Source organism: Triticum urartu, chromosome 2A, assembly GCF_056163025.1.
Source record: "Triticum urartu cultivar PI428250 chromosome 2A, HENAU_Tu73, whole genome shotgun sequence".
Lineage (NCBI taxonomy): Eukaryota > Viridiplantae > Streptophyta > Magnoliopsida > Poales > Poaceae > Triticum > Triticum urartu.
Window position 1 is genome coordinate 700944347 of NC_141874.1, and position 23264 is coordinate 700967610.

At 45.4% G+C, this 23264-nt stretch overlaps 2 protein-coding genes and 1 long non-coding RNA gene across 6 annotated transcripts; 2 read left to right on the plus strand and 1 right to left on the minus strand.

Annotated features, from left to right (window-relative positions):
• The first annotated feature begins 2191 nt into the window (after positions 1-2191).
• On the plus strand, positions 2192-6545 carry LOC125534191 (anthocyanidin reductase ((2S)-flavan-3-ol-forming)-like). 2 transcript variants are annotated; one of them, XM_087540198.1, is made up of 7 exons: positions 2192-2227; positions 4461-4560; positions 4660-4826; positions 4937-5137; positions 5224-5383; positions 5469-5682; positions 6401-6545. In XM_087540198.1, exons 1-7 carry the CDS (start codon positions 2192-2194, stop codon positions 6543-6545), a joined length of 1023 nt encoding a protein of 340 aa, XP_087396324.1. The 2 variants fall into 2 exon arrangements, with proteins under 2 accessions (XP_087396324.1, XP_087396323.1); XM_087540197.1 differs by lacking the exon at positions 2192-2227 and adding an exon at positions 3092-3473.
• Positions 6546-9336: 2791 nt separating this feature from the next.
• Positions 9337-17190, plus strand: LOC125528415 (ABC transporter G family member 37-like). The gene is made up of 20 exons (XM_087544994.1): positions 9337-10026; positions 11042-11375; positions 11476-11552; positions 11699-11752; positions 11835-11925; positions 12051-12352; positions 12441-12722; positions 12810-13123; positions 13271-13431; positions 13542-13645; positions 13728-13884; positions 14003-14256; positions 14352-14684; positions 14776-15066; positions 15145-15228; positions 15319-15452; positions 15532-15759; positions 15889-16060; positions 16246-16500; positions 16586-17190. Exons 1-20 carry the CDS (start codon positions 9577-9579, stop codon positions 16856-16858), a joined length of 4350 nt encoding a protein of 1449 aa, XP_087401120.1. The 5' UTR covers positions 9337-9576; the 3' UTR covers positions 16859-17190.
• Positions 13525-20344, minus strand: LOC147986922 (uncharacterized). 3 transcript variants are annotated; one of them, XR_015617464.1, is made up of 5 exons: positions 20219-20344; positions 18268-18365; positions 13962-14040; positions 13763-13850; positions 13525-13660 (listed from the first exon to the last, which is right to left on the minus strand). It is a non-coding gene; the product is annotated as an uncharacterized LOC147986922 (long non-coding RNA). The 3 variants fall into 3 exon arrangements; XR_015617465.1 differs by having other exon boundaries at positions 13763-13855; XR_015617463.1 differs by lacking the exon at positions 13525-13660 and having other exon boundaries at positions 13725-13850.
• Positions 20345-23264: the final 2920 nt, after the last annotated feature.

Consider the following 23264-nt stretch of genomic DNA (forward strand, 5'->3'; position numbering starts at 1 on the left):
TTTGCAATCGCTTCACCATCCACTCCTTTCAGCTTTTTCTTATTGGCATTTTTCTGTGGGGTCCCCATCGGATCAGTGCTAACAGAACCTCCCCCATCAAAGTTATCCACCTTGTTTGCTGTGTTGCCCACTGGTAGAATAGCTCCAGCGTTCTCTTGTTGTATCGCTTCACTGTTACAAATCACAGTAGCACCCGACTCCTCTGCAGTACGTTTCCTTAGGACATTTACATGATCTGCCACCACAATCTGCCCTATGGTCTCACCCAAATCCGGATTTCCAGATTTCTTAGTCATCAGGGCTTCCTTGTTAGCAATTTCAGGTCCATGTGAACTAGTTTTTTCTCCCAGGTTACTGGCAGCTTGCTGGTTGTAGGCGCTGTTATAGTGCCAATTTGCGAACTCATGCATCCCACGTCCTCTTCCTCTTCCAAACTCGCCTGCCAAGTCATCCTCCTCATCACCATTCCATTTACCATTGGAAGGGCCGAAGGAACGGGTGTTTCTCCCTCGGCCACCATTACTTCGACCTCCACGACCACCTCCTCTTTCCCGTCTCGGAGCAAGGAGAAAATTCCCCCATTCAAATTTGCTTACATCGTGCTCTCTCGTGCCGCACTCCTCATACCAGTGCCCCATCAAGCCGCAAGCATGACAAAAGGTGGGTAGCTTTTCAAATTTCACCAAATATTTCTCTGTTTCTCCACCCTTTGTGATATCGACCACCCGGGTAAGTTTTTTGTTCACATCTAACCTGACTCTGATGCGAATAAATTCACCTGCAAAGCCATTAGGGAGTGTAACCTGAACCTCCTGAACCTCACCAATCCTTTGAGCTAGGTTTTCAAGTGCCTTCTCTCTTCTAAGCACACCATCAGGTAATTTATGGATTTGGCACCACGTCTCAAGCTTATCTAGTTTGACCTTCTCTGGATTGGTGAACCCATCGTATTCTGCCAGAATCACAGCGTGTCCTTTGAAGTCCCACGGCCCCTGATGTATAGCCTTATTCCAATCTCCAAGGCAGTTAAACTGAATCAAGAACAAATTTGCATCAATCCTTCTCCAAACCACATTCAAGGCAGGATTCCATGCAGCCCTCATATCTGCAATCAAAGCACTATGGCTGTAAGTTTTCGTTGTGAGCAAGCGCCCCAAGGCTAACCACTTAGGTTTGATTTCCTCGACATCAAGTTCTTCTTCCCAGATCAGATCGTCAGCCTCATCATCTTGCAGCATCAACCTCTCCAGCAAGTTGCTTGTCTCTCCCACTCCTGCATCCTGTTTCTCCAAACTTTCCTGCGATTCCGACATGATCGGGTTGCCGGTGCTGACAGATCGAGAAACCCCTAGCCCCTAGCTTTTGTCGCCTCACCTCCAAGGCCGGGAAGAACCACGAGGGATCCCCTGGATCAGCCCGAGAGGGAGAGAGAGTTGAGCGGGGGGAGGAGGGGGACTGAAGGGCGGCGGAAGACTCGCCGGGCAAAACTCACAACAGCGGCGCCGTCGGAGGACTAGAGAACCCTAGTCGTGAGAGACTAGGGGAAGAAAAAAGACTCAGCTTTTCAGCTTTGTTCGATTCCTTCTGTGCTAGTGAACTTTGTTGTGGTGCACTGGTCATGATAGTCGGTTGTTCGTTCAATTCGTCCTAACATGGGCCCTTTCGGCCATTGTCCGGCTTTCCTTGTTCAATTTTTCCATTTTACATCTTTTTTCTTAAAAGACGTAGAGATTTGTCGTGATATTTGATAAAAACGTGTTCGCATTTTGAAAACATTCATTTTATATTTGAAGCATTAATGTGCCATTGGGAAAATTTCAAGGTTATTTAAATATATATATATATATATTTCAGAAGAAAATGAGCACCAATGAGGCAACAAGACCACATCAAACTGTTAATGGCGCTCAGACCGAGCCAAAGTAGCTGAGCCAGAAACTTGAACTCCCACACACAAGCCACACAGGGCAACTAAGGCAGAGGAGAAGAGGAAACAACATATTCACGCTAAACTTACAAGGCTGAATTCATTTGTCACATGTTAGCTTGGTTCGGAGAGAATTGCATCGGTACATCATGCTCGGAGAGAATTGCATTTTTCTCCAACGGATCATTTAACCAATTCAATTTGTAATAGCTGACCACACCTGACGTGTGGTTGGAGAGAATTGCATCTTTTAGGGCATGAACTATGGTGGTATGTGAACACACTGCCTCACGAAAAAAAGTAACTTGAGACATCTATATTAATTTTTTCTCCCCGGTGCAAGCTACCACTAGTGAGCATCATCAAGAAATGAAAAGTAAAGACTCTAATGCACATGCATCTCTACTCTTCACTCCATCATTTTCAGCTTTTTACACCGGATCATACTTTTTCTTTTGAAACACCCGCCTCCTGAAGAGGATCCGGCTTCTTCTTCATAATCTGTTTTTCCTGACATCCGATCCTACATGACATGTGAGCATCACCCTGAGGCTATGCATTGACCATGCCCTTAGGCAGTTTGCAGCACTCGTCACGGCGGGACTCGTTACACACTGACTTTAAAGAGTCTTTTGGTTCCCTGCAGAAGAAAAAGGAGACGAGTGTATAGGTTGGTAGCACGTCACGTACAGGCTGATACATCATTATTACAGCAAAACTTTGGAGATATGGGACAACTTTTGCGCAAAGAAAAGGGATAGGAGATAAATGTATAGTTACCTCGTGCTCATATATAGTCCTCGACATCCTTTAGTTGCAGGTCTCACGGCCCCAACGATTCCTTGTCGAATGTGGAGTCGTGCGTGCTCACAGTCGCACTGGTAAATATCTGTACCTATCGACCGATTTGCGTGGCTGGAGTTGAACGCGCGTGATGCACGTGCAGGTGGGAGCATATATATACAGTTACATCAGAGCCGCGTGCACCACTCACCAGAAGAGCAGAATTACTACCTCGTTGGCTTGAGTTGCCAAGAGAACTGTAGTAGTGAGTAGCTGAGCTTCCCCTCCTCCCCCCCCCCCCCCCCCCCGGCGTCCCCCTTGGGCGACTCGGGGGCGACTAGGGTTTTCCCGGCGCCTCCACCCCCTCCAGCCCCCCCTCCCCTTGCTGCCGATGAAGGTGGCGGCGAAGCTCCCCGTCGCTTCGTCCTTTGGCGAAGGACCCTGAACGCCGGGGCGGCGGCCCCGGACGGCGAGGCGGCGCCACCTTCGCGGTAGGTGGCGGGCGCGGGATGCAGCGGACGGCCTCCTCGGCAGCTTGGGCAGCGAGGAGCCGGCAGGAGGTGGTCGTGGTGTGGGCTTCTTCCACTCCAGATCTGAAGGTCGTGCTTCTCTCCCCCTCTGCTCCACTCCCCCCTCTGGCGGTGTTCGATCTGTGGCTTCGGCTATCAGATCCGGTGCTGGCGGGGTGATGGTGGTATATGACTGCGTCTGGGGTAATCCCATGGCCGGTTCTTCGGCCACGGCGGCGACGGCGCGTGCGCGCGTGGTTTTCCTCCCTGGAGGCGCCGTTGAGGACCTGTTTCTTTCCACCCTCATCCCAGATCCCGGGTGAAAGCCCAAAACCCGTCCCGGGTGGGGCGACGGCGGCGCCATGCGCGTCGTTCTCTCCTTGGAGACGCCGCCTGGGGCTCTCTGGTTCTTCGGAAGAGTGGTTGTGAGGTTGGAGAGCGCTCGTCGGCGGCGAGCCCAAGGGGTGATTTTTTTTGTGTAGGGTGTGTGTTCCTGCAGGTGTATGCCTTGATGGAGTAATGCTCTGCGGCGCCAAGGTCGTGGTGTGTCATGGTGGCTCTGCTCCTGAGCCGGGTTGGAGGGGGATAGGGTTCCTCTTCCCGTTGACAGCCCCACGACGCGCACCGCGGAAGCCTCTTCCCTTGTGCGGACACTGGAGCGGCACCTGGTGCTTCCAACTTTCTTCCCTGGTGCTCTGCATTGCTTCTTCGACGATCCTCCCGGCAGCTTTCCTTCTGTTTCTCGGTGTCCAAGGAAGGTGGCAGTGCAGCGGATGTGGTGTGTCTTTGGTGTGGCGAGGACCGATAGTTTACTTGCTCTGGTGTGTCGGCCGGCGCCTGCTCTAGCTCTCGGGTGAGCTCCCAACGATCCGATGGTGCGGCGCCTTCGAGCCTAGGCGAGAGGATAGGGTTCCTCTTCGGCGTTGGAAGACAGGTGCTCGTTTTGTCCGATGCTCCATGGTCAGGCGACCCCCGGTGCCTCCATGCTACTGACTGAACCTCGATGCTTCTTTGTTCTCCTGTCTTTGGTCCCGGGGTGCAGCGGGCTTCGACATTACTTGCAGGACTTTCTCGTGTATTTTCTTGGTGTGCAGTAATGTGCGTTGCGTTGTAAGCTGTTCAGTCAGCTTCCATGTATCTTTCGGTCGCTCATGCTTGATGGTCTTGTGTAATCCTGGCCGGTTGATGGCTTTGTTAATTCAAAACTGGGCTCTATTTGAGCCTTCGTTCCAAAAAAAAAGACGGCGTGCGTCACCAGAGGGAGTGGGTATATCGCGTCGGCGCTGGTGAAGATGCTGCTGGAGAAGGGGTACGCCGTGAAGACCACCGTCAGGAACCCCGGTATAATTGCTTGCTCTAGATCTTCATTTACCTCTTGTGAAATCGTCAGAACTTACTGAATGAAATGGTCATATGCGTCGTGGTGTGTTGGATTCTCAGATGACACGGAGAAGACCGCGCATCTCAAGGCCTTGGAAGCGCTCGGACCCTTGGAGGTCTTCCGCGCCGATCTGAACGAAGAGGGCAGCTTCGACGATGCTGTCGCCGGCTGCGACTACGCCTTCCTCGTCGCCGCTCCGGTGACCCTCTTGCCGGAGAACCCTGAGGTAAGCAACCACCACCACACTACAGTTTTAACTTCACTGAGGTTATGGTTAACCCACTATCGAGTATTGAGTATTGGCAATGTTTGCTTTCCTTTCATGTGTGGTGTCAGGAAGAAGTGATCCAGCCAGCGATTCAGGGAACCCTGAACGTGATGAGGTCGTGCGTGAAGGCGGGGACGGTGAAGCGCGTGGTCCTCACATCGTCCACGGCCGCCATCTCCAGCGGGCCGCTGCAAGGTGAAGGCCATGTCCTGGATGAGGAATCCTGGTCCGATGACGAGTACCTCAGGGCCAACAAGATCGGTACCTGGGTGCGTACACATCTATCGTCTATGCATGCATCTTCAGTCAAGTTGAAAGTAGCATAAAAAAGTTTGGAATGACGCCGTAAGTGCAGGCGTACCCTGCGTCGAAGGTGCTCGCGGAGAAGGCAGCGATGGCGTTCGCGGAGGAGAAGGGCCTCAGCCTGGTCACCGTGTGCCCCGTCGTCGTCGTCGGCAGGGCCCCGGCGACAAAGGTGACGACCAGCGTCCCCGAGATCCTCTCCTTGCTATCCGGTACGTGAGGCCTCAAACTGAAACGTGCGCACAAAAATTATGCAGTGATGCATCCGTGGAGACGGTGTGTGATGGATGATTTCAGGCGACGACGACATGGTCGACAGACTGGAACTCATCGAGCAGGCGTCGGGGTCGATCCTGTTGATCCACATCGAGGACGTGTGCCGCGCCGAGATATTCGCCGCCGAGGAGGCCACGTCGGGACGGTACATCGTGTGCACCCTCAACACCTCCGGCGTGGCGCTCGCCCACTTCCTGGCGGCCAAGTACCCGCAGTACGAAATCAACACAGATCAGTAAGTACACGACGTGTTACGTAAAAGCTGGAGTACTAGTTGTGCGAGAAATGCTTCATACTCGGGCTGCTCTTTACGGAATCAACGGAGAGGCTGAGCTGGGATTTTTTTTATTTATCAGAAATGATGAATCCCGAAAGTTTGGATTTTAAGCATGGCAACCTAAACGTATTTCATGGCAATTTTAATTCATGCGAGGTTGGCAAACATGGCAATTTTCTAAAAAAAACAAACTGAGACAAAGTTGCCATGTCTTAACAACTAAACTTGTCATCTCGCATCAACTAAATTTGCCATGAAAAAACATTCGGGATGACATGCTTAAAATCCAAACGTTCGGGATTTATTGAGATCCTTTTTAATTGGGTAGAAATCTGATGAAGGGCCCACCCCAACTGAGAATCACGGGGCGATGAGATTAGTTATCGTCCCGTAAAACCTCCGTAGTTGGGCTGTGCATCTAGAATTATCGTTAATTATGCGATGCACTTGACCACCAATAACGCTAGACCTACAACGAAGTACAAAGATTTACTTGACCTTCCAAACTAATTCTCTCTCACCCCCTTATTTTAAGTGGAGTGGGCTCCTTAATCCCACCATTACCAATCACAATCCTCTACTCAGTTTGTAGTAAAATCTTTATTAAGCAAAACCTTTATAGATGTAGCATTACTCCTTGATCACTGACGATGTGTGGGCTTGTGTTTGCCTGCAGTATTGGTGGTCTTCCGGAGAAGCCCAGGGTGTGCATTTGGTCGGACAAGCTCGTCAAGGAAGGGTTCGAGTACAAGTACACTAACCTGGACGAGATATACGACGTCGTCGTGTACGGGAGGGCCTTGGGAGTCCTTCCATACTGACATGATGGGTCTCTCCATTGTGTCATCTTAGAACAAAACGATGGATGTGGTTGCAAAATAAATCCTCTACGGCGTCCTGGCCGACGGGAGGCTAATTTTCTTTCTCTTCTTTCAGCTGTGTTGTTCTCCACTGTCTCGGTTATGACTGTGACATTGGTTTGTGTAGTAGTTGTCTCAACATGGTGGCCTTACCTCCAACATGATCGAGATGTGGGGTTTGTGTCACCTCGATTTGGGGTTCCAGATTATGTTATCTGGTTAACCAGGGACTTATCTTCAGCTCCTTTGTACTCGGATGGATCTATGAACTCACTTGTCCTAGACATTAAGGTGCCATTATCTCAACGCTCGTCTTGGTCCATAATTTGAATTCCGGATACAACATGCCTTATATTACTTTCTTTCGTGATATAAAATCATAGATTATAGCTATTTAAAACTTCTTAACTAAGTCAACATAAAAGCATTGCATAAGGATAATATAAGTGTCATGACAATTCCATAGTCCATACAAGAGAAAAGATGCCATATGATAAATTTCTTCTCTCATTCTTACAAGCCTTCATTTAAAATTTAGTGATTTTCCTCAGTCATGTTTGGTTTTGTAGGACGATTTATAGCCTACAATTGTAACTCACTTGTACATTCTATACATGATTAGAGCTCATAATTTTCATCCTACATGGCAACAAACCACTAAGATGAACGTCCACACACACATGGTCAAGCCCACTATTTATCATAGGAAAATGCTAATGTGATGCATTAGGGGTTTCATAGTCTTCTGTCTACCTTGGCTCGGCCCATCGCCCAATCATTACACATGCCCAACGTATGCCCTAAGACATCCACCATAGTCGGCTTCCCTGATATTAGTTTCCCCATTGAATGTACTTCCTTGACCTCCCCCGCGCCTGATCCATCAACACTGATAGTTAGAGACCGAAGAGACCTTATTCTAACACCGCGACCACCTTGTCAATTCATTACTTGGCTGGCAAAGAAGAGGAACTTGAAAATCTTTTTCAGAACATTTTTTAAGGAAAAGTTCGTTTACTACTATAGTGGGATTGGGTTTGATCTAAAAAAAGACTAGTGGTTTTGGGTGCCCGGCCACGAGGAACTCCGACTCTAGGAGCGGCGGGGTCGGTCACACTAACTCAAAATAAAATGTTTCCGACTCCGGGTCTAACTCCACCAAAAGCACCAAGAAAAGGCTCCTCCTATGTAATCTCGGCGTAGCGAGTGAGGCGCGAGGCGCAGGAGATCTGATCGACCACGGCGAGGAGGGTTTGCGCATCACTGGAATCATGTCAACGGGCGAGAGGGGGGCCAAACATGTGGTAGCCGCCGGCGAGGAGTGTCCGCTAGATAGATGACAACATGATTCGACGAAGAAGCGCGCGCTGAAGCGGTGCACCAACAAAAGGAAGGCGGAGACTGATGTCGAGAAGCTGCGCACCACCAAAAGGAAGGCAGCGTGGGCGGCGATCAGTTGTTCCTCGGCATTGAAAGCTCTATTCCGGGGAGGGGGGGGGGGGGGTGACGCGGCTGCCGCATGAGGAGGTCGCTCTGATCCTTGACCATGTGATCCATGTCGATCGTGCCCCTTCTGACTTCAAGGCTCTGAAGCTCCAAAACCCCAACCTTAGGGCCCGTTTGGTATACGGGAATTTCGGAGGAACATACGGAGGATTAGTTTCCATAGGAATTTTCACCCATAGTCTGCTCGGTTCGAAGGAATCTAGGAGGTGTGTTCCATCGGAAAGTCATGCTAGCCTGTACTTTTCACATGAAATTAAAACTCCGGTAGAACCTCATGTTGGTTGTTGGGGGAGGCCCGAGGCTAAGCGCAGAGCTACAGTCTAGCCGAATAAACGGTTCAGCTGTACGAGAGCTGTGAGAGGTCCTGACACCCTTGTGAAACCCGGTTTAAAATGTATACGGCTAGCTTTGGATGGATGGCTACCGTATCTGTGTCCGCGGACTAGTCCTCCGATCCAGAAACGGATGCGGTCTCTGGTTGCGGGTCAACATTGAATATGCCCCAATAGAACAAACAAAATAAAAGCCATGTGCCAAAGCAACAACCAAACCAAGCCATGGTTCTAAGCATTACAGTCGCCAGACGGGCTGCTGCATGCATGCGCTGCTAAGGCTAGTTATAGTGAGAATAACTTAGCTAATAACATAGCGGGTTCCAATACAAATTTGCTTATGTGATATGTACTTAATGAGAAGTGATGTGTTTAAAGTAATATAGTATGTTACTATAACATAACACTTTTTAAAAAAAAATTAGTCTATAAGCTAATAAATGAAGTCATCTATGATACTACTACTATATTACTTTGTACTATGAAGATAGTAATTTAGACTAGTGCCATATACATGACACTGCTATAAATTACTCCCCACTATAACCAGCCTAACAGCCCAAAACATGAAAATACACGCAATCCGCGCGCGGTCACACCCAAAGTAAACACTGATTAGCAATCAGAGATTATAGTAAGTATCTGCATCTGCAAGTGGCTGCCTTCGTAAGCTATCTTCAGCTAGCCTGCCCGCCTTGACGGACGCATGCCAGGAAGCTTCAAGTCTAGGCACGTGCGAGAAAAATGCAGAGCTAGCTCGAAAGCTTAATTAGTTTATGCCGGGGATGCACATTTCCATGGTGTGTCCCCTTGAAAACATCCCGTGCCGGGTCCAAGCTCGCACAGTTCACCGCACCGGTGCAAAGTGCGACAGGGTCAAGGACTCACTCATGGTAGGTGAGGTGAAATCAAACTCGAGAATGGGGTGTGGTCTTCCTCCTCACCAGCTTCAACCATTCCTTCTCTTGGGCGTATATATAGTTATATACAGATGCCTTCGCTTGCTCGAGACAAACCAGTCCCCTGTCGCGAGGCAAGGAGGAGCTGCACAACAGACCAAGCTAGCCAAGTCGGTGCAGACAGTGATCAACGGAGGAAGAAGATACATGTTGGTGGTGTCTGAGTAAGTATAAGTAGTAAGTACGTAGGCGAGGATGAGTCGAGAGATCCACCGGGTGGCGAGCCTGCAGCGGGACAGCTCGCTATGGCGTCGCGGCGACGACGTCTTCTCCCGGACGTCGTCGCGGTTCCACGACGAGGAGGACGACGAGGAGGCGCTGCGGTGGGCGGCCCTGGAGCGGCTGCCGACGTACGACCGCGTGCGGCGCGGGATCCTCATGGTGGAGGAGGGCGGGGAGAAGGTGGACGTGGACGTGGCCCGGCTGGGCGCCCACGAGAGCCGGGCGCTCATCGAGCGGCTCGTTCGCGCCGCCGACGACGACCACGAGAACTTCCTCCTCAGGCTCAAGGAGCGCATGGACAGGGTCGGCATCGACTACCCCACCATTGAGGTGCGGTTCGAGAAGCTGGAGGTCGAGGCCGAGGTGCGCGTCGGCAACCGCGGCCTCCCCACCATCGTCAACTCCGTCACAAACACCCTCGAGGTAAATCACTCCTTCGTCAACACAACTCACACAATTCGGTTCCACTCCAAAACAAGATTCACATGGACATATATATTGTGGTGTATATTGCCCTATATATAGTTGGGTGGAGAGATTACTATTACAGTCTTGCTATGTTTCAGTCGGTATTATCTCTGTGAGATCTTACATTGAAATCAGAGCAAAATTTTCCTTTTAGTTTTTCTTCTTTTTTGCATGTTATGTCAGTTGACCAAGACTTGTTTAAATCCCAGTCAACTGAGACCTAGTCACACCCTTACTATTCTCTACTCTTACAAAAAAACCGAGTTGATGATAATGGTGTGTCTGTCATCCTACAATATAGACCGTTCGATTATCTGACGGATAGAAAACAAATTAGGGCAATTTTGTAAAAAGATACCCGCACCCCTCTCCACATTTACAGATAAGGCCTTCTCTCGTACATCTTTGTCTCCCACAAGATAAACAACTCGTATAAATGCATCTTAATGTTCCGTGCAACGCATGGGCCTCTTTCTAGTAAGGTATTATAAAACTATCATGTATTTAGTCACGCTATATGGGGTTCTGAATTTGGCTAACAATGATGAAGTACCAGAGAAAACAAGAAAATTGTATCGGCTATGCCTATATTGAAATTGTACTCGAACTCCCTCTTCAGATGGAGTTCACAAAACCTGCAAAAAAAGGATCAAGGAGCCAAATGAAATCCTCACAGACCGAATCACAAAACTGAACTAGGAAGAAGATCCTCAGGTGCAAAACCCACAAAAATCACAAAGAATACACGCATAACCCATTTACCGTCCCATCCAATCTGCACGAAAATAGCAACCATTGCCTAACTGTTATATACGTCACTCCGCAGTTTACGGGTTAACAGAGAGTAGGGGGTCATTTTCGCAAAAAAAAAAGAGGGAGAGAGAGAGTAGGGGATAAAAAAAGCACCCCATTGGAAGAACCGTGTCCTTTTTTCGATATCTAAGCCTGTTGATATTTCGGTGTGCTCCAGGCCGTCGGGAACGCGCTCCACATCATCCCCAGCAGGAAGCAGGCCATGAACGTCCTACACGATGTCAACGGGATTATCAAGCCCCGGAGGATGACACTGCTGCTTGGACCTCCTGGCTCAGGCAAGACGACACTGCTACTGGCGATGGCAGGGAAGCTCGACAAGGAGCTCAAGGTCTCAGGGAAGGTCACATACAATGGCCACGGGATGGACGAGTTCGTCCCGCAGAGGACCGCAGCTTACATCAGCCAGCACGATCTCCACATTGGGGAGATGACCGTGAGGGAGACGCTAGCGTTCTCGGCCCGGTGCCAAGGTGTTGGCACTAGATACGGTATGCTGCCTAATTATTGGGACTATGCCATGGATGATATGCTTATGTTAGATGTGATCATGGTGATAAGCTTCGAGCTTTGCTGTTTCGCTTGTTCTAGAGATGCTTATTGAGCTGGCCAGAAGGGAAAAGGCAGCGAACATCAAGCCAGATCATGATATCGATGTCTACATGAAGGTGAGGATGTTATCAAAGTTTAGAGCATTTTATGCTTCTTAAAGTTGTTTATGTGACTAGCTTAGGATTGAAGAGAATCATTTGAAGAAGACTTGTTTATCAGTAAATTATTAGTTAACACTTGTTTCATTACTTACGCCCTGTAGGCCTCAGCTATCGGAGGGCAAGAATCAAGTATTGTGACAGAATACATACTAAAGGTATAGCAGTGCAAGGATGATTCTTGACATTTGTTTTGTTAACAGAACGGACTTCTCATGTGTGTCACGTATGTAACTGCAGATACTAGGACTGGATATTTGTGCTGACACGATGGTAGGCAATGAGATGTTAAGGGGTATATCTGGTGGACAACGTAAGCGTGTCACAACAGGTATATTTTCACCAAGAATGAGGCTCCTTTTATATTTGTACAACAAAGACTTGCGCTTTTTTCATCACAATGAAACAGTCTTGTTTAAGAAATTCCTAATCGACTTATGCATCTTCAATGCACAGGTGAAATGCTCGTTGGCCCTGCAAAAGCTCTGTTCATGGATGAGATATCCACTGGGCTGGATAGCTCAACCACATACCAGATTGTGAATTCTCTCAGGCAGACTATCCACATCCTAGGCGGAACTGCTGTCATCTCCTTGCTCCAGCCAGCCCCTGAAACATACAACTTGTTTGACGACATTATACTCCTCTCCGACGGGCAGGTTGTGTACCAGGGCCCCCGGGAAAATGTGCTCGAGTTCTTTGAGTTCATGGGCTTCAAATGCCCTAGCAGAAAGGGTGTTGCTGATTTTTTACAGGAGGTGTGTGTCTCACCTATAAATTCCTATTACAGTTGTGATTCTGTTTTTTTTAAGAAAATGGTACTGAAACATCTGAATAACTGAAAAGGTGACATCAAAGAAAGACCAGGAGCAATATTGGTGCAGGGGTGACAGGCCATATAGTTTTGTACCTGTGAAGCAATTTGCGGATGCATTCCGTTCCTTCCATGTCGGGCAGTCCATAGAGAAGGAGCTTAAAGAGCCATTTGATAGGACCAGGAGCCACCCTGCTGCTCTGGCTACTTCCAAGTTTGGTGTCAGCAGGAAAGAGTTGCTCAAAGCCACTATCGATAGAGAACTTCTACTGATGAAGAGGAATGCATTCATGTACATATTCAAACTTGTCAATGTAAGTTCATATCTTCAACGTGTTTTCCTTGATTATTAGGATGAAGATTATTAGATAACATCAATCTAAACTTTTCCATCATTGCAGTTAACTCTAATGGCATTCATTGTGATGACCACATTTTTCCGCACAACCATGCACCGCAATGTTGAATATGGAATTATCTATTTGGGGGCCTTGTTCTTTGCTCTCGACACAATAATGTTTAATGGTTTTGCGGAGCTTGCGATGACCGTAATGAAACTTCCGGTCTTCTTCAAGCAGAGGGATCTTCTTTTCTTTCCTGCATGGGCCTACACCATACCATCGTGGATTCTTCAGATCCCTATCACCTTTGTTGAAGTCGGAGTTTATGTTTTCACCACATATTATGTCATTGGATTTGATCCTAGTGTAAGCAGGTACAAAACTCATGCAGAAATCAATTTCCTTACTCAATTATATTGCTTCTTAGGCAGTTATGAATTTTTGTGAGCAAGTATTTTTAAATTATTGTTTCACAAGAAATGAACTAGCTCTGTGAAGTTTTAATGATTTCTTGTGCTCAGGTTTTTTAAGCAGTATCTGCTGCTCCTTGCAATCAATCAAATGTCATCTTCATTGTTCCGCTTCATTGCTGGAATTGGAAGAGACATGGTTGTGTCCCACACATTTGGACCTTTAACATTGTTGGCTTTTGTAGCATTGGGTGGCTTTATCCTTGCAAGACGTAAGTTACTGACTCGGACATGATAAAATGGATGTTGCCATGTTTACACGACAATGATGGAACTAAATGTTAATTGTTGCTCACATGACCATCTTATTTTTCATTTCCAGCTAGTATCAAAAAGTGGTGGATTTGGGGTTACTGGATATCTCCACTATCATATGCACAAAACGCTCTCTCAACAAACGAATTTCTAGGACCCAGTTGGAACCAAGTAAGTACCCTCTGCCTGCAGAAGAAATCAAACTCACCACTACATACAAATAGAAAATTCAACATGTATTCGTATTTTACAGGTTGTTAATGGAACAAATGAGACCATTGGAGTTACCGTGCTTAAGAGTCGTGGCATCTTTACAGAAGCCAAGTGGTATTGGATTGGGCTTGGTGCCATGGTTGGATACACTCTCCTCTTCAACCTGCTCTACACCGTAGCCCTTTCAGTTTTGAGTCGTAAGCATATTTAAAAGACTGCTTATTTATCAAGGACTAGATAATCAACATTTGCAGGTTATAACTTAGGCATTTACCTTATATGATAATAACTGTAGCCACTTGCTTTTCTTTGCAGCGTTGACAGACTCTCACCCATCAATGTCTGAAGAGGAACTGAAAGAAAAACATGCAAATTTAAGTGGTAAAGCTCTAGAGGATCATAAGGAAAAGAATTCTAGGACGCAAGAACTGGAATTATCTCACATTAGTGACCGAAACTCAGCGATTAGTGGTGTGGATTCTAGTGGCAGCAGGAAGGGACTAGTACTTCCATTTACACCACTGTCACTTACCTTTAACGACACAAAATACTCGGTGGACATGCCAGAGGTAAAGTTCTTATCAATGAACAATGATCGCACAAGTATGATTGTGTACCCATTAACCAAGTTTGCTTACCCAGTTATAATGCTTTATATTCACAGGCAATGAAAGCACAAGGAGTAACGGAAGACCGCTTGTTGCTTTTAAAGGGTGTCAGTGGTTCTTTTAGGCCAGGAGTACTTACTGCATTAATGGGTGTGAGTGGTGCTGGAAAGACAACCCTGATGGATGTTTTAGCCGGTAGGAAAACCGGAGGATACATAGAGGGAGAAATCACCGTATCAGGCTATCCAAAGAAGCAAGAGACCTTTGCACGTATCTCAGGATACTGTGAGCAAAATGATATTCATTCTCCACATGTGACAGTATATGAATCGCTCATATTTTCCGCATGGCTGCGGCTTCCTTCAGATGTTGATTCAGAAAGAAGAAAGGTTAGTTAGCTTTGATCTAGGCAAATTATCAGCTCTTGATTTCTTTTTTCTCATTTGGTTGGAGATCTCACCGGCTGAACTGTGATGCCAGATGTTCATCGAGGAGGTCATGGATCTAGTAGAGCTCACATCATTGAGGGGTGCACTTGTTGGGCTTCCTGGAGTGAATGGTCTGTCAACTGAGCAACGCAAGAGGCTTACAATTGCCGTGGAGCTTGTTGCTAACCCGTCGATCATTTTTATGGACGAGCCAACATCTGGTCTTGATGCTCGAGCAGCTGCAATTGTGATGAGGACTGTCAGGAACACTGTTAACACTGGTAGGACCGTTGTTTGCACCATTCACCAGCCAAGTATTGACATATTTGAAGCATTTGATGAGGTGGTTATTCATTATTCCCTATTTCAGTTATTATCCTTAGCTTTATTAAGGTCGTATATTGACTATGTACGGCTGCAGCTTTTCCTAATGAAGAGAGGGGGAGAAGAAATTTATGTTGGTCCTGTTGGACAAAATTCATCAACTTTGATTGAGTATTTTGAGGTAAGAAGATTAAATCAACAGTGCTACTGCAGTTTGCACTCTTGTTACCAGCTAGATCACGTCCAACATTCCTTGTGTATGTTTGTTCAGGAAATTGAAGGCATTAGTAAGATAAAAGATGGATATAACCCAGCAACGTGGATGTTGGAAGTGTCCTCTAGTGCCCAGGAGGAAATGCTGGGTATTGATTTCGCTGAAGTTTACAGACAATCAGAACTATATCAGTAAGCTTCCCCACAAGCCATCCGTATGCAGTGTAGCTTGAGTGACATTTCTAACTACCTTTCATTTTCGCAATTTCAGAAGGAACAAGGAACTCATAAAGGAGCTAAGCATGCCACCTTCTGGCTCTAGAGATCTCAACTTCCCTACACAGTACTCTAGATCATTCGTTACACAGTGTCTAGCTTGCTTGTGGAAGCAAAACTGGTCATATTGGAGAAACCCATCCTACACAGCAGTGAGATTACTATTCACCATCGTCATTGCTCTAATGTTCGGAACAATGTTCTGGGGCCTTGGAAATAAAACGTACATCTCCTAACTGTTACTATAACTCTTTTGGACATACAACTGTTATTAGAACTGCTTCTATACTTTGGATATAGAATCTACTTCAAGTAAGATATATTCTGACGCCTTACTCATATCACGATGCAGTCGAAGCCAGCAGGACTTATTTAATGCCATGGGATCAATGTATGCTGCAGTACTATACATCGGTGTGCAAAACTCTGGTTCTGTTCAACCAGTTGTCGTGGTGGAGCGGACAGTCTTTTACCGGGAAAGAGCAGCTGGCATGTATTCAGCTTTTCCATATGCATTTGGACAGGTAATTTCTTTGACCCTCGGTTTACCTATTTCAGGGCATATGTATGAATGACCTTTGAGAATGCAAATTCTCTTGCAATCTAAGTCACAGCTGCGGTTGGGGCAGTTTATCATGGCTCAGTTTATCAACATTCTTGAGCTATATCAGTCCTGGAACCTAACAATGCCACGTTATCCCTTTTCTAGGTTGCGATTGAATTTCCATACATCATGGTTCAGGCTTTGATATATGGCGGGCTCGTCTATTCCATGATAGGATTTGAGTGGACAGTTGCCAAGTTCTTGTGGTACCTGTTCTTCATGTACTTCACCATGCTATATTTCACGTTCTATGGAATGATGGCTGTAGGCTTGACACCGAATGAGAGCATAGCAGCTATCATCTCATCAGCATTCTACAACGTATGGAACCTCTTCTCAGGATATATAATCCCCCGACCTGTAAGTTACACTTACATTTTCTTTTCTTTTGTGTAAACTTAATACTTACCGGTCACATTACTCATCCATTGAACTTTTACTTCAGAAACTTCCTATTTGGTGGAGGTGGTACGCATGGATTTGCCCGGTGGCATGGACGATGTACGGACTGGTTGCCTCCCAGTTTGGTGATCTCCACCATCCGCTCGATACGGGAGTCCCAGGCCCAAAGATAACTGTGGCCCAGTTTGTCAGGGACTATTATGGCTTCCATCATGACTTCTTGTGGGTTGTGGCGGTGGTGCACGTTGCTTTCACCGTGTTGTTCGCCTTCCTGTTCAGTTTCGCCATCATGAGGTTCAACTTCCAGAAGAGATGAGGAGGACGACATTCTTTCAGATTTCTTGTACGTACTGTCAATCTGTCATACTACTGTCCAACCACTAGTGTGGATGGATTGAGCTAAGTATAGTTGTTCCTGTAAATGATATAAAGGTTATTTTGTATTTCAAGCCTGTAGAAATTCGCACATCCATGCTTTGTATCTGTAGGATTCATAGGAAAGACTAATTAGCCTTGTTGAGCCTCCAGCTTCTTCACCAGCTCTAGCTGAGTAGCTGCTACTTTACTCGTCCGAGAATGTAAAACGTGACCAGTAATGGTGTCATTTCTGACGAGTTAATGGAGGCAGAAATTTTGTTGATACTTCAATCCCTTGTCAAACTTTGAATTGCTGACCAAATATTATGAAGCAATTGTTTCATCTCTAGATTTGTTGGGTTACTTGGTGGCCATGCACATGTTTCCTTGGGTGACTATAACTTCGCTCTGCTAACCAAGTGGCTGGCAAGTGGACCCAGGGAGTTGTACTCTCTCAATTTGGGTTCTCCCGATAGAGTTTGCTTGTTGCCGCCAAATCCGGTTCCCACTCTGCTTCGCAGCCTCCATGTTATTTTACGATGAGGTAGCGGCCAAGTCAGGCCAGTTTCATCAATCCGTCATATCTAGGCCTTGTTTGGCACAAGGGTTTTTCAAGCCCCTTTGGGGCTGGGGATTTGGTGAATCCCTCCCTTTCACCCAATCCCCTCAAATCCCCACTAACCCCCAACCTCTCTCATCCCCATTCCCCTTCCTACATAAATCATGCTTGGTAGGCAGAGATTGCCATACTGAGATAAGATAATGCAAACAGTTAAAATCCAATTTTTGCAAGTTAAACAACATCAAAGCAAGAAAAAATTGCTACAAAACTGTAAAATCCATACATAAAACCAAGCATCTTGTTACCAAATTGATACTGGCGAGGAGTATGAGTATTACAGATTAGTGAAAACATAGATATCGGGAATGGAACATAGGGTAATCCATCGATAGCACACTTCATGACAAGAGAAGCAGGTCCTAAAAAATTTATGTTACAACAATGTTTAACAAATTTAGCCATGTAGCAGGTTAAAAATATCAGAGGATATGTGGAAAAAGAACATGCTCTCTTAATCCAGAAATTATTTCTCAAAACTGGGTAGTAGTTTGAAAAGAAAAAGAGTTCAAGATACATGCTACTTTCCCACATGCGAATGAATTTCAGTGATGTCACAGTTACAAGTTTGAAGCAAATTATTAGTGTTGGTCCCATTCAAATTTCAGATTAAGCTTCCTAGATTATGCAGGCAAGGGCAGTGCAGATTTCAGTATTGAATATGACCCAATATCATTCACAAAGGCGTTGAACTGGTTGATGAAAACTAAATATTTAACAGTAAACAAAGTGAAATCGAATCAGTTTACCTCGCACCTATTGTCAGTTTGCATGTAAGTTCTGAACATGCAAGAACAGTGTTATATACTTTCCAAGATTTCATAATCAAGCTTGATTCCACCTGACACTGAAGTATATAAACATCAATTTCAGTAAGGTACATTTAGTAATAGGTAAAAGAAATGACATGCATATACAGTTTTTTTTTCATAAGGCGATTTTTGAAAAATAAAATACCCCTTATATGTATAATTTTTTACTTGTAGCCTAGCAGCATTTTCTTAATCAGTTTGGAAGCTCATGCTCGGTTTCGCATGAGAGCATACTGAATTTTCAGTTTACACACATGATGCTTATGCCCGTCAGTTGTGTTGAAGCAGCAAAACATGCCAGGTCCAGCCTAGTGCTAAAAAGACTAGAAATACAGTGGGAATCAAGGCCACTGCATGACTACTTCAGAGACAAGGCAATCATTGCAATAGCTATTATCTATATCAAATCTGAATAAAAAAAGATAAGACCTCATGTATGAGCTAACACTGTTCTTGAAATAAGAAAGAGACAGAATCATTGATTCTAGTACAAAAGGGGCAATTTCCCAATGCCAGTAGCCATGCCTGTAACAGTTATATTACTTGCTCGTCTCTGCTTATCAAAGAACTAGGTTCCATCAAGTACTACTAAATACTAATACAAATATGTCTCTAGATAAGTAGAATCTCCACATACAAAGAAACAAAGAAAGAGGGAGGAGAAAAAATCGTGTAGCCATGAGTCGACAGGCAATATACCAAAACTAAAAAAAATGTTTGGAATGACTAGGGAGGCTGCACTGGATAGTGTGACATTTTAATTATTCACAATGACTTAGTGAAGGCGTACTGGAGAAGCTCAATGGGTAGGCTACAGCAGCAACTGCCAACAAATGTCAATGTAAATGCTACTTGATCATCCTTAAAGATATATCACAGGAAATTAGGAAATACAAATCATATTGTTCTCAACATAACAAAGTTGCTTGATGGTTGAAGAGCAGCTCACTGATCACATGATACAAGCTGCTGCAAACTATTGCCATACTTTAACAAACTTCTATCCCAGTCCATCATTGCTTAATTAAGAAATAAAGTCCCAAGTACAAAACTTGCGGATGACTGAAAAATAAGCTTTTATTTATATTCTGATTGATAACATCATTATGTGTGAACATGCTTGCATGTACTCTAGAGGAACTTATGCCCGACTTTCAAACTGGAGATGCCTAAACATCTACATGTTGAGGTGGACTAAGATGTCAGCATAAATTTATACTAGAAAGGTATCTTTTGGTGGTATAAAGATAAGATGAATTTTATTTGCGTTTCAAGCTCTTGGTTGTATTGTACATTAAAGTGTTGGCAAATATTTCAGGGTCCATCTCACAACTTGCTCGACACATTACCAGCTGGGAAGAGATGAAAATAGAAAGAAAAGCAATCATAAAAAGTACAACTACAGGCAGAATAAGGCAAGAAGGATGATAACTTTCACTAATGAAATTCAGAAGTAAAGAGCCACAGGCTCCTGGTCCTACCAAACTTCACAAAGCTGTCCTACAGTTTGCTCAAATCCTGAACTAAAAACATTGTATTGCAGTTCCCCATCCACAAATGGGCTGGCTAGCATGTGCATTGCAACGAAAATTCTTTAATCAACAAGTTTCCCCAACAAATTTCGAAGCACATCAGCAGCAGCAGAAAGTACCGGTCGCATCAAGAATCTGACCTAGAAATTAAGGAAGAGGGAGAGGAGAAGCTAACTAGTGGGCGTTAGAGGTAGGGGGCGACGCAGGAGATGGCTCACTATAGCGCCATCGCCCCCGAACTAGCGCCGGATAGATGTGTCGCCGTCGTCGCCCCAATGTCTTTACGCTCCGGAAAAGGGGAGGGGAGTGAGATGTGCTCTAGAGAGGGAGGAGAGGGAGGGGCGGTGAGGAAGTACCTCCGGGGAGAAGAAGACCAGGTTGCCGGAGGAGGGATGGCAGCGTTGAGGATGGTCGAGGAATCTGCGGTGACGCGTCAAGGAGCCAGCCGGCGGGCCTCGCCTCGAGCTTCTAAACCCGGTCAGTTCAACAGGGCAGGCCCGCTCCAATCCCTCTTACGTTTTCTTTTCTTTTCTATTTTCTTTATTTTTCTTCCATCTTCTCTGTTTCTTTTATTTCTGAGGGAAATCTTCTCTGTTTCTTTCTTGGTTTTCATCCGTTTTCTTCGGGGGTTTTTCTGTTTTCACTATTTTTATTATTTTGCATTCGTTTTCTTTATTTTTTTCCCTTCATTTTCTTCTAAACATGTCTACATTTTTTTACACATTATACGTTTTTTAAATCTAAAAATTCTCGCATTAAAACCCTAAAAGAAGACTCATATATTGCAGGCTGGTCCGAACAAGTCCAGGGCCTGGCATGTCTTATGTGATGGCCTCCTTTGAGTGCACAAACAATTTCAAGACCAACGGAGTAACGGGCCATGCATTTCCTTCACAAACCAGACACATTCCCTCTAAAAAAGCTAAATCCTCCCTCAGAGATGGTACGGTTTATACGCGGCCTCTGGTTAAGCTTTTGCGAAAATGCATTTAAAACTTTACCACACCCTATAGGGACCATATGAACACACTGGGCCAAGTAGTGTGGATTTCCGGCATCGTACGCGTAACAAGTTGAGCAAGAAGAAACAAAACTTACGATCTCCTCGGCTGCCACGTGCATGGCCACATTGCCTCCAGCATATCAACCGCACAACATTAACGACGCTGGTCTGGATGGCGTACCATTCATACTGATAACGACCTCACATTGCAATTTAATTTCGAAGATCTCAACGCAGAAATCAAAACATGAAAACAGTTCGCGATTTTCGGTGCATGGTTTAAGAGATTAAACATTTTTAATAAACGAATGTACGAAAAAAAGAAAACTCTCAAGTTGCGACAGTGCGTCATTTGTTACAATCTGAGAAGATGAGAGTGACCTTTGCAAGATGTATCCTTAATTTCGCAAACATAGTCATTTGCGGGAGCAGTTGCTCAGGTTTCCATGTGGACTGGTCCAATGGTGTCGGTTTTCTTCTTCTTTTGTCCCTTTCCCCATTTTTTCTTTCTTTCTTCATTTTTTGTTATTTTTTCTTTCTTTGACTTATTTGTTATTTTATGTGCGTTTGCCCCCTTTATGTTGTTTTCTGTCTTTACTTTTCTACTTTTGTTTTCATTTCTTTTTTTTCTTGAGCAAAACACAAGAATTTTTTCACAAGATACATGGACACGTATTTTGACTTATGAATTTTTTTAATAGGACATGGTCGTCTATGCAATATGTGAAAACATTTATGTTTATGCACAAGAGTTTTCATAAGAATACATAAATATTTTATTGAAAAAGTACAAACATTTATTTTTATATGTGTGCTCATTTCATTGCAACATATTTATATTTTTCATACAAACTATTTCTTCATTATATGACCATTTCTTATAAGATTTGTGAGCAGTCTTTAATATTATAAAATAAGTTAACAATTTTAATATCTATATGAGTATATTTTTAAAATACATGAACATGTAGACGGCCGTCTTAATTGTTGGACCAAGTTCAATCAAAATTAAGATGTTGTTTTTGAGCGGTTGATAATCACAGCACAAAAATCACCCAAGAAAATCATTCCACGTACGCAACATGGAAAGCAATGCTTGCATCATATAATAGCCGGTATGGGAGCGGCGACAGTGACACGTTGATGGCTCGTTCTGGCGATGGTAATGATTGTTCGGTTGTTCATGTACCTTGATGTAATGTTTATTATGTTTAAGGTGCTTTGTACTTCCGGTAAATCTTTATAATTGATCTGATTTTTGCAAACAAAAAAACTTCAAAAAAACAACAACATGTGCAACATGTGCAGCACGGAAGCATGGCGACGCCCAGTGAGCAAGACCACATAAGCATGGCGATGCGCAGGGCAGGCTGAGCCTCTCGTGTGGATAGCATGGGACGGCCGACCGATTCGAGGGCCGGCAGATGCAGGTCGTTTGGCAAACTAGATGATGCCCCGCACGTTGTTGCGGGAATATTTGCAATATTTTAATAAAATTTTAGTTATATGAAACATGAATATTTGAAATAATAGTTTTTAAAATTATACAAGAATTAAATTTAATACCATAATAGAAATGAATTTTACATGCATGCATGCTTGTATGTTGAAGTGGATTTTTAATATGCATGGTTGTAAGTTGAGGTGGACCTTTCCTATACATGTTGAATAATGAGGTGACATGCTTGCATGTTGGGAGAAATATATTAGTGAAGGCTGGCTATTTAGACATAGAAGAGTGGGATTTGGATTGGAAGCCCGTCTGTCGAGGAACTCCGACTCCGAGGTGGGCTTGGTCGAAGCAAACTCAAAAAGGATTTTGTTTTTTTCGTCTCCGAGTTCAACTCTCCACTCGCACTCCTAATTAGACGCGCTAACAAAGCCCCTGCCTGCACATAATCCTTCCTCCTCCTGCCTTAATTCGAGAGCCAGGGTTCCGCAACCATCCACCAAATCTCGGGGCGTGGTCAGTGAGACGAGGCGCGGGAGATCTAATCAACCGATCAATGGCCGGTGAGGAGGGTCCGCGCATCACCGGAAGCATGTCGACGGGGGGCGAGAGGGCGGCCAAGCATGCGGCGGCCACCGGCGAGGAGCGCCCGCTGAAGCGATGCCGTCATGCTTCGACGGAGAAGCGCGCGCTGAAGCCGTGCGCCGCCAAAAGGAAGGCGGCGGCGGCAGACGACGAGAAGCTGCGCACCGCCAAAAGGAAGGCGCCGGCGATTGCTTCTTGTTCCACGGCGAACGAGGCTGGCTATGTGAAGTATGCTCCAGGGAAGAAAATGACGCGGCTGCCGCAGGAGGATGTCGCTCGGATCCTCGCCCGTGTGATCGATGATGCCGAGGATGCCCCTTCCGACTTCAAGGCCCTCAAGCTCCAAAACCCTGAACTGCTCCCT